Genomic DNA, 10,680 nt, shown 5'->3' with positions numbered 1-10,680 from the left:
AGCTTAAGTACGACTAAAATGATCTATATGAATAACGTCTATATATTAATACGTGAAGTAATTATTACCGAAAAGACGCAGACGAAGGTATACGAAATTTGGAGCCAAAATTATGAACTTTTATTTAAATGAAACTTTTAATGTTAAATAGTATACATTCGTTTAGTTAGAATTGGAGTATGACGATAAAAATTTACTTTTATTTTGTTTACGTTTTACATTTTTTTTTATACAGCCGCAGTACCGCTCTTTAACCGGCCAGTAACTTTTTTTCGCTCTATAAAATTAATTATTTGTTGAATTGTAACAATTTAGTAAATTGCAATCAAGAATCATCTTTAATCTTCTGCGCATCTACGGCTGGAGCTCTTCAAAATGAGACCATAACCGAATTTTTATGTGCAGCTGTTGTCCCATAATCACTGGGACAAAAATCTGCTTACGCTATTAATGTACCTATATGATGTGGAGAAGGAGTGTAGAGGGCTAATATTTTTATAAAATATGCATTAGAAATTCATTAATATAATTAAAAAAACTTCAATTTAATTCAATTCTTAGTTTAATGGCTTTTAGTTGTGCCATAGGGCACAGATTATTTCGCCAATGTCACGTAGTAAAAAAAAAACTTTACATTTTGTATCAACGATTGATTCAAATGACAGCGAATAGCGACACCGTTTACGAATAAGAAATATGAATACAAAGAAGGCGGTATTAGAAAAAAACAGGGCCTTCTTCTAAACCCTTTTTCGGTGGGAAAATTTGAAAATCCAATGTATTCGAGTTTAGTATATGACAAGTTTTTAATGTGAAACTTTTTAGCAAAGAATACGTGTTTGTCATTAATATCAAAATCATCGTTCATATAATATCGACTTTAAGAATTAATATTTGCATATATTTAGTGTGAAATATTTATATTGATAAATACCTGTTTAAATAAATAAATAAACTATAAGTAGATCATTGAAGTCAACATTGAAGTCAATAACAAGACAATTTTATAGGATAAATACTTTATTTAATTATTGTTATCGTTTCCAGTTGTATGTTTCCACGTAAGTAGTAAGCGGCGTAAGGGGTGGCATAGCTATATGCGGAGTAGGCAGCAACAGGAGCGGTGTAGGCAGAGTACGCCACAGGTGCCGTGTACGCAGCAGCAAAGGGTGATGTGTACGCCGCGGCTACGGGCGCCGTGTAAGCAACCGGAACGAAAGGCTTGGCAGCAGCCAAAGCCAAGAAACAAATAAACATCAACTGCAAGAAAAAAAAATTATTAGTCGTTATCTAACCAACAAATCAAATTAAATACAGAAAATATCCCATTCATTTCTATTTTTTTCTTGTTGATGAGTCCTTTACTTGTCCACTGAATAACAAATTAAACCTGCTCGGCAATAAAAGAAAATATCATAAAGATGCATGAGTTAAATATAATTCGTTTAAAATGTGTATCCTTCCACCAAGCAATTGGAGAGGTCTTTACTCATCAGGTTGTGAAATATACGTCAATATATATTTTTTTACTCAGTACATTAAATATTTGTCAAAATATACTTTTAATTTAATCTACTAACCACTTTGAACATCTTGCTTATTATCAATTAGCTGGTAACTGAATGATATCGTGTAGCTATTGGTTGGTAGTTTTATACTGAGGTTGCGAAGGTCTATATCGCTTGGAAAGCAATAATTTAATATGCGTCTTCCTATTTAGTGATTATATGTTAATAAAACAAACTATACAGCTTGCCCTTAAAGGAAAACTTGGCAACTAAGCTGAAACATTTACTGAACATTTATTGTAAGCATTAAAGATTTCAAGGATTAGCCTGATCAACATTTTTTTTTACGCGATAGCTTCGCGTAAAAAAAATATATATATATATGACTTATTTTTAATGAAAATGCGATGAAATCAAAGATAAGATACTCAGAAGCACAAACAACCTGTCTGTGAAGATACAATTAATGTTTTTGCAATAGTGTTAGTACCTGGTAACTTTTGCCAACGCTATTGATATCATCTCCATTGATTTACATCGTCTTACTTTGTGTACTCTGAATTACGTTAAATCACACAACAATTGGCTCAAGATTAAACTTTCGAAGTTATGAGGTCAAGTAAGCCACAATAGTGTTTTCGTATATTCATTTTCTTTATTGTATTTTTAGAAAACTTAACCTGTTCCATTATTGAAAATAAGCCACTTTTTAAAGCCTTAAAAACTATTTGCTGTGATTAAATTTAAAGAACATTTTTAATAACAGATAATAAGAATAAGGACCTGACAATAACCTTAAATATGTGTCCTTACGAAGGGCAGACGACATTTGTGTAATATAATACAGCTAAATATAGAGTAAAGACTGAAATTGTTATTTTACATATTATATTAGAATAATAAAAAACGGTACGCATATAAGTATTAAATTTTCCGTTGTTTTTCAATGATAAGAATATTTAACGAATAAAATATAGACAATGTAATGACGATGCTATATCAGTAATGATAATTTTACAAAAATAAAATTAAGTGTCGTCTAAGCTGTACCAACAATTGTAATATGTTTTTAAAAACTGGTTGAGTAGTAGATCTAGCTTTATTTGATAAAAAAATAGAATAAGACAATACTATCAAAAAAAAAAACCAAGTACTTTAAAAAAGTCTTAATATTGTTTATGATGACATATATTTTTTTAGGATATCTAAATTCATATAAATAATTCGTAACTGACAGTGTAACTTTTACTTCGATTTCCTAATATAATTGTCATTTATCAACATACAAATCAGAACGAAAAATGGCTATCAAACAGTAAGATCAGGAAAAAACCATGAATGACCCGTATAGATCCACATTAAATAGGCACATTGACCTCCAACAGTTGTTGCAACTACAATAGTAAGCTTAGCCCAGACACGCGCGCACTGACCTCTGACGCAACGTGCAAACGAGCATCGCATTCTGAAACGGACAATACATACAAGAGTGTCACCAATATTTTTTTTATTTTTATTTAAGTTTGAATACCTATTAAATGAACATGTTTTAAAAACTATTGAGTTTGAATTCTTGTAAATATTAATTAGGTTTGTAATATTTTAGATATTTAAACGTCAGTATTAGTCTCATAGGTATAAATCTATATATGCCGAGGTGATGGGTTTAAATACCGGCTAAAAAGTTAGCATAAAGCGTTAAGCGCTATTTGATAGAATATCTCATGAGTGAGTGGTACCAACCCAGACGGGCTTGTACAAAGCCATATTATCACCGAGTAACACATTATGTTACTAACATTTTAACAAGTAATGTGCCAATTACATACATATGTTCAGTCAGTCAGTATTATTAAATTCCATTCAATTCTAAACAACTTTTTAATATTAATATATTTGTAGTAGGGAAAATCGAAGGCAAAAGAATACGCGGTCGATTAGCTACACGTTGGCCCGACCAGATTCAAAATATAACGGGACTCAATTCTCGACTATCCTGAGACTAGCCGAGGACAGAGTGGTGTGGAGGAAGAGAGTCGACACATCGGTGAAAGTATTTCAACACAAGGACGGCCTTCAGTAATAAAAGACACGAAGAAGAAGAACAAGATTTTAATTAAAATTATCTTATCCTAGAAAACTGTAACTTTTAACCTTTTATAATTAATTTAACCTGTTGATTTAAATTAATTTGTTTTTATGTTCTATTGGTACAAGCTGTCGAAAAATTTCTCTATTTTATATTTCCAATAATAACAACGAATAATAAATAATTTACATGTTAATAAATGTTACATCGATCATAAAATAATAAATTACGTGGCAAAAATATTGGGTCTATTTCGCATAAGAAGCTTCAAGATGTTTGTCATGAATTCGGAGCAGGGTAGTCGCTCCACGTTAGCAAACCATCCAAATCATGTCGAGAATAATATCTTCCCCCTAAAGTATTTAAACTGGAGAGATTGCTTTTCCAACATCATTCACATCTCTTCCCTTGCCGAGAACAAACCAAAACAAAAACTTTAAAAATGTTCAAACAGGTAATGTGTAAAACAATTACATATAATGAAGAAACAAAATATATAAAGAGTCAATTTCAGCTTATAAAGTACGACAAACATGTGTAATTGAATTTCTTTTATCTACAGGTGATCTTCGCTGCTCTCCTTGCTGTCGTGGCTGCTAAGCCCGGCATCCATTCTGTAGCCTACCCTGCACCATATGTCGCCGCTGCTTACACCGCTCCTGTGGCTGCAGCTTACACCGCCCCCGTGGCTGCAGCTTATACCGCCCCTGTGGCTGCAGCTTACACTGCTCCGGTTGCCGCAGCGTACGCACCCTATGCCGCAGCATACACTGCTCCCGTCGCAGCAGCGTACACAGCTCCAGTAGCGTACTCTTCACCTCTTGTGGCCGCAGCGTACAAAGCTCCCGTCTTCTTCAAATAAAATCGATAATTGATGCAATTTTTTTAAAGTATATAAATAAACGATTGTGATATGTATAATAACTTTTGATGTTTTAATAATTTTGTTAAGATTCCCATATCTTTATATAATGTAAATATGACCTCATAAATCAAAATACAAAGTCTTTATTACTACTATTACAATTAAGTAAAGATATTTTAAATAAAATCAATTGTTTTTTATCAATTCGCCTATCAAATTGATATAAACAATTAGTAAGATAACACATTTATTAAAGGTACTTTATAATGGAAAAACTATATTTTTAATAACTCCTCGTTAAGCTGAGATGACTCATAAAATTTGCATATATATCATGTTTCACGTGTTAAATTCTATATATAACATCATGCTTGTCAGTAAAAGACATAATTATGAAATTCCATATATTTTACATATATTGTTTAAAGTAAACACGAATAACATTTAATTCTAATTTGCAATGAATATTAACTTTTTACAAATACGTATCCGTCAAGCATGTCCCACTGTCAATTTAATAATAAGTAGTGAGACAATATTTTATTAAAGGAGGTTTCGTATCTATTCGAATAATAAATGGCTGTTGTTATAACGAAACTCGAATTGATCTTTAAAAAGCAAAACGTATAGTCCATACACATCATTTAAATATTTCCCTCGTTTAATAAAACTTTTTATTTTTTTTATAAATGACCTGTTTTATTCTAATTATGATATTGTTTTCCGCAAAAAGTAGACTAAATTATAATTTTGTTATTATTTTTATGTTTATTCTTTTCCCGGTAATTATTATTTATAATTCTCTCTATAAGTTTTTGCTTTCTAGTCATGGGTTAAGTTGTGGTGGTCGTTACTATAACATAAAAAGACAGTTTTTATGTTTTGATAATCAAAATGAAAAGAGGCGAGTAGTTTCCAATTATTGAAAATGGTTGTTTTGGATTATATTTATTAAAATAAGTCAATTCTCATAGCGTTAAAGAATAAATCTTTCCGTGATCCATTTAATTTTTCGCTGCCAGAAGGTATAAAAGAGAGCAGATTACCCAAAAACAATAAAAATTTAGTTAATAATTTTCCTTACTTTGTTGTCGACGATAGTAAATCCCATTGGACATATCTAGTCTAAATAAGAACTATTATTACTTGGTTACACAAATATGGCATTATAACATTACAATTTATATTGCAAATACAATTAATAAATTCTAATATCATCAAACTGATGGATACACAATGTTATACTTCCGAAATAGAATATAGATACATGTTCTTGACATTAAATGAAGGCAGTGTCGTATGTATAATGTTATAATGTAATCACAACATTAATAGTATTTGGCAGGTGCTATTTTAAGCAACTGACAATAGGACAATATGAGAGACCTATATGACATCATACGACGTTATGTGTATGGGAAACTGTCGGGCGAAGGTATGATCGTTATGTCATCCGCCCTTTACTTGCTTTCTTATTAGTTCTTAAAGAAATAATTCATAAGAATATATTTTTTAAATACAATAATTAAAAAAAAAATTAAATTAGTGTTATATGGCCAGTCTTACTTAAATATTTAACATCTGTAAAGGGACTCTGTTTATATTATTTTCTGTAGGCAGACTTATAATGGCAATTTGATTCAAGCGATTTTTTTTCCTTATGACTATATCAAATCAAATCAAATCAATTTTATTTAAGTAAACTTCACAATGAAGCATTTTTGAATCGTCGATATTTAAATACTACCTTTTCGGAAAGCAGCTTTCAGCGAGAAGAAACGGCAAGAAACTCACATAGTTGCTGTATGTGTCTCCATTATATTAAAAGAGGGAGTGAACCAAATTTTACTTTTCATATTTAAAAATAAATAACCAAATTACATTCGTGTTTTGATTTATTATTTAAAATTAAAAGTTCAGAAGTAGTAATTGTAAGCGTCACCTTGTTTCCGCGAAATGAATTGAACTATAAAAGTATTCGTACCCACTTATAACAAAATTAGACAAAAATAAAAGGAACTTCAAAAATTATTTTCATATTTTTCTGGCCAAAAATCGTTAGCTTGTAATCTCATTTATTTTGGGGTCTACTTTGGCATATGTTTAAGACAAGTCTCCTACCTTACGCCAGCTCTGAATTGACTTTTGATGGTGGTCTGGTTTTACTCGCGTGCCCTATTCGATAGACGTGTTAAGCTAATTAAATTGTGACTACAATAAAATCTTAGTCAGTTTTTATAACAAGCAAGGGAATAGAAGATTTACTCTGCTTAAACTACATTTAGGTTTAGAATAATATAATATTATGTTTATGCATTACATAAGATCTTCTTGCCTGTAATAATAACATTCGCGAAACCTTGATATTCAAGTTCAAGGTTGCTCAGGTGTTCTTTCCCGTCCCCCGCTGATTAAGGATATTCAAATGATTCAAATGCGACAAGTATATTTACGTCGAATGTTCTACAAGTATTAGATCTTTATACAATTCGATTGTATTGCACTATACAGGCTGATGTAGTTTCTTATCAACAACGATCATGTCATTTTAACGAATACAAATTATTGGCTTGGTTTAATTTATAGTTAAATGTTAGTACAATCTTTTCTTTTTAATTTTCATCAGGAATGTAGTATATTTTTATATATCTTATATATGTATCTATATTTTTATATATCTTATACCCTGCTGTAGTTTTCGAGATCCGGATTCAAATCTCGGACAAAAAAAGTTTATTTGGCAAGAAATCATTAGTGTTACACTACACCTGATATATTCGTCGTCTTATTAAGTAATAAAATCTACAGACATTAAAATTTATAATTGACTGTGTATCATTTTTTTTTCAGTATTTTTAAAAATTTTAACTTAAATTAATTAAAGGATAATTTTTGACTTTAAGATCTCAGGACCTTTAAATAAAAATAATATGATTTTAATTTAAATAGATTTTGGTCATTTAAATCAGTAAATAAATTTAAAGTATACATTAATCAATTGAACCCTTACAAAATATTTTAAATATATAAGTAATGCAATACTTATAATCCTGTTGTTTTGTAACAATTATTGTTGTTAATATAACATGCTGTATAAGCTAATGTGCAATGTAAGTGAATTCAAGTCGCGTGCTTGTCCTGATGGCTCATGTCCTTGCGAGGTGCGCAGGCGCCGAAACGATGCCAACATGGGGTCACCACTGTCCCTTATATATTAGCGGGATAAACCACAGCAGTCAGTGTTCAACGGACAACCAAAAGAATCAAAATGTTCAAGTTTGTAAGTACTATTATTATTTTTTAGTAATAATTAATACATTTTATATTTAATACATCTTTTAGTTTTTGTTTATTATTTATTTGTGTATGTAGTCATTAGTAACAGCCTGTAGCCTACAAATTACCATTGAATTAATTTTAATTAAAAAAATTATATTATTATTTTCCCTCGTAACAAAATTTTACTATTATTAATAATTATAATTGTAATATTATATACTCTACATGCTATTGCGTTGTATACACTCATTGGACAATTGGAAAAAGGACAGTTTTATATTTATACTAGAGAGTACTCTCTTTCTCTTTTTTACGTGTGAGGTGAATAAGGATAGCAAGTCTGAATCATTTATCCAGCACCATTTTCTATAATCAGATATTTTTACATTTTAAAAACAGTTTCAAAAAGCAAATTCAAAATAGTATACAGATCTTAAAATAAGATTGATTGCAACTTTCTATATATTGAATTTTATTAATTTATTGTGATTTAAATTATATTTTCTATTTGTTGGCACTTATAATGGAATACAATAATCTAATGGTAATATAGAAGAAATATTATTAAATTCTAAATAAATTCGTGTACTTGTTGCGATACAATAAAAAATTCTTGAAAATTTACCATATCAAGCTATATAATATGATATTTTTTATTAATTAATTACTTTAATGAGTTTTAAAATGTATTTATTACGGTAATACTTATAAATAAAAACTCTATACAGTTGTAGTCAAAGTTATTATTATAGACTCGTTTGCATAAATTATCCATATTGAATTGTCTTTAAAAGAAACGTTTGCGTCATTTTGTTACGATTGCAAATTTAACTAAAACAACTTAATTTCCAAGATTGTGGTGGTGACCATCCATTCAAACCATCAGGCTACGCGTAATATTATTTTCGTTTCGGATACCGATTATTTGAAATTCTAGTTTATTATTTATATGAAACTATTTTGTAATTTATGTTTTAAATTAACAATGCAGTGGTTTTTTGCATATTTAAAATGTTTAATATAAACAGGTGATCTTCTTCGCTCTCCTGGCTTTCGCCTGTGCCAAGCCTCTTGTGTACACTGCACCGTTTGCTGCGGCGTACACTGCACCTGTTGCAGCAGCGTACACGGCTCCAGTAGCGTACTCAGCGTACAGCGCCTATTCGCCGGTCGCATACTCCGCCTACACCTACGCTTCACCTTATTCATACTATCTTTAAAAAAAAATTTTGATTACACACGATGACTGTTATCAATTGTTAAAAATTGTGTTCACAATGGCGACCGATTTATTTATTATTTCAAATTTCAGTACAATAAATCAACTATATAACTGAAAAACTATTGATATTATTCCAAGACATTTTTTTTTTATTTTAAAATACGACATGTTTTCTGCTGAATGAGGAATACGTACCTATTTTACAGAATAATTACCAAACATTCGCATGCCTTTTTATTGTTAAAAACAGAATATTATCACTTATATCAGTTAATGGTATAAGTTCGTTACGATAATTAAGAAATAATTATAACAATACAATATGGCCGGGTTGACGTCAAAGTCAAGTCAAAGTCAAAAATCTTTATTCAATATAGAAGCGTTACACTTGCTTATTGATTATCAAAAATCTACCACCGGTTCGGATATGTACAACTCAGACCAGAGAAAAACGGGCGAAATAAACTCAATGGTTTTTTTTTTGTCATATTATACAATTATTATTATTTTCATACAATAACAATAAATATATTTTCGTTATTTCGTTACAGAAACCGGGCAGTCATTGTACTGTCTGTGTATATGTCGAAGCCAACTTATTTAATTAGCATTTCAATAACCAGCCAAGCTATTTTACGAAACGAACATAATTATTTGGTCAAACCTTTTTTTTGCTCAGATGTAACAATGTATAAAATTGTAAATATTCGGCTCAGTCAAAATGACAGACTGTTAATTGAATGGCTAATTTAGTTAGCCGCCTGTTACTTATATACCAGTTGTTATGACAATCGATAAAAGACTGTATATAAGTTAATTTATTGCATCTTGATGTTGATTTACAGTGAGTTACAACAAAATATATAGTATAAAAACCGCATTTATTAAGAAATATAATGTGTGGACTTTCATGTGTGTGTGTGTACAGAGTCAATTAATCTCAATTGACTTCTTGCAAATTGCTTCTAATACATAATTCATAACAAAAATTATGCAATTGGTAACAAATGCAAGGGAAATTTGCTCAGAAAATGCTTTGATTAACCGGTTGTAAAATGTAGACGTCCTTTATATCAAAGTGTTCTCACTACCTGCAATTGGTCTATCTTTGGAGTTAAATGACAATTATCATAAATTAATGCAACAATGTATAAACTGCTACTTACTCAAGGAATTCATAATAATTACACACCTATAGTACGTTATTAATATTTATAGGAAATATTTAATCGAATGTTCTTTATTAAAAGTAACATATGTACATATTTCAATAAAATGGCAAATCAATTAAGTATGATTTTCTCCACCAGAAAACTTTTACACCGTAACATTAGTTACACTAGCATAGAACCAGTTTCATCACGCTTCCTATGATTAAAATAAAATAAAATAAAAAAGGTCGACTAAGTTTGCCATTCTATATCGACTAGTAATTCAACAGTCATTCAGTCATTTCTACCTCGTTCTTATTATTACATTTTATTTTTATTTTAATGAGAATAAACACGGTTATGTACTTATATAATATACAGCATTGTATGTTAGAAATAAATCGAACAAAATGCATTGTAAATTTTAAAAGAGGTTACTATGTCATATTAAGACATATTAACATAACAGGTTACAACATTATATAATATGTTGAGTTTTGTCGAATTTTATCGAAGCATTTTTACGATCGATTCCTATTACTTTTTGTTTACAGTTGGGAGTTGAA

The 10,680-nt window shown here is 29.9% G+C and overlaps 3 protein-coding genes across 3 annotated transcripts; 2 read left to right on the top strand and 1 right to left on the bottom strand.

Moving 5' to 3' along the window:
- Positions 1-1,002: 1,002 nt before the first annotated feature.
- Positions 1,003-1,646, bottom strand: LOC125069443 (pupal cuticle protein C1B-like). Its single transcript, XM_047678939.1, has 2 exons — positions 1,581-1,646; positions 1,003-1,260 (listed from the first exon to the last, which is right to left on the bottom strand). The coding sequence occupies exons 1-2, from the start codon at positions 1,590-1,592 to the stop codon at positions 1,021-1,023; spliced, it is 252 nt and encodes an 83-aa protein (XP_047534895.1). The 5' UTR covers positions 1,593-1,646; the 3' UTR covers positions 1,003-1,020.
- Positions 1,647-4,024: 2,378 nt separating this feature from the next.
- Positions 4,025-4,521, top strand: LOC125069438 (pupal cuticle protein C1B-like). Its single transcript, XM_047678934.1, has 2 exons — positions 4,025-4,051; positions 4,160-4,521. The coding sequence occupies exons 1-2, from the start codon at positions 4,040-4,042 to the stop codon at positions 4,457-4,459; spliced, it is 312 nt and encodes a 103-aa protein (XP_047534890.1). The 5' UTR covers positions 4,025-4,039; the 3' UTR covers positions 4,460-4,521.
- Positions 4,522-7,603: 3,082 nt separating this feature from the next.
- LOC125069537 (neuropeptide-like 4) lies at positions 7,604-8,961 on the top strand. The gene is made up of 2 exons (XM_047679057.1): positions 7,604-7,738; positions 8,770-8,961. The coding sequence occupies exons 1-2, from the start codon at positions 7,604-7,606 to the stop codon at positions 8,959-8,961; spliced, it is 327 nt and encodes a 108-aa protein (XP_047535013.1).
- The last annotated feature ends 1,719 nt before the right edge of the window (positions 8,962-10,680 follow it).

Source organism: Vanessa atalanta, chromosome 15 (assembly GCF_905147765.1).
Source record: "Vanessa atalanta chromosome 15, ilVanAtal1.2, whole genome shotgun sequence".
Taxonomy (NCBI): Eukaryota; Metazoa; Arthropoda; class Insecta; order Lepidoptera; family Nymphalidae; genus Vanessa; species Vanessa atalanta.
This window is presented reverse-complemented; position numbering and strand designations above follow the sequence as displayed.

Coding starts and splice junctions, on each gene's coding strand:
- LOC125069537 (XM_047679057.1), top strand. CDS start 7,604: ATGGCTCATGTCCTTGCGAGGTGCGCAGGCGCCGAAACGATGCCAACA. Junction 7,739..8,769: donor AAAAGAATCAAAATGTTCAA/GTTTGTAAGTAC, acceptor TAATATAAACAG/GTGATCTTCTTCGCTCTCCT.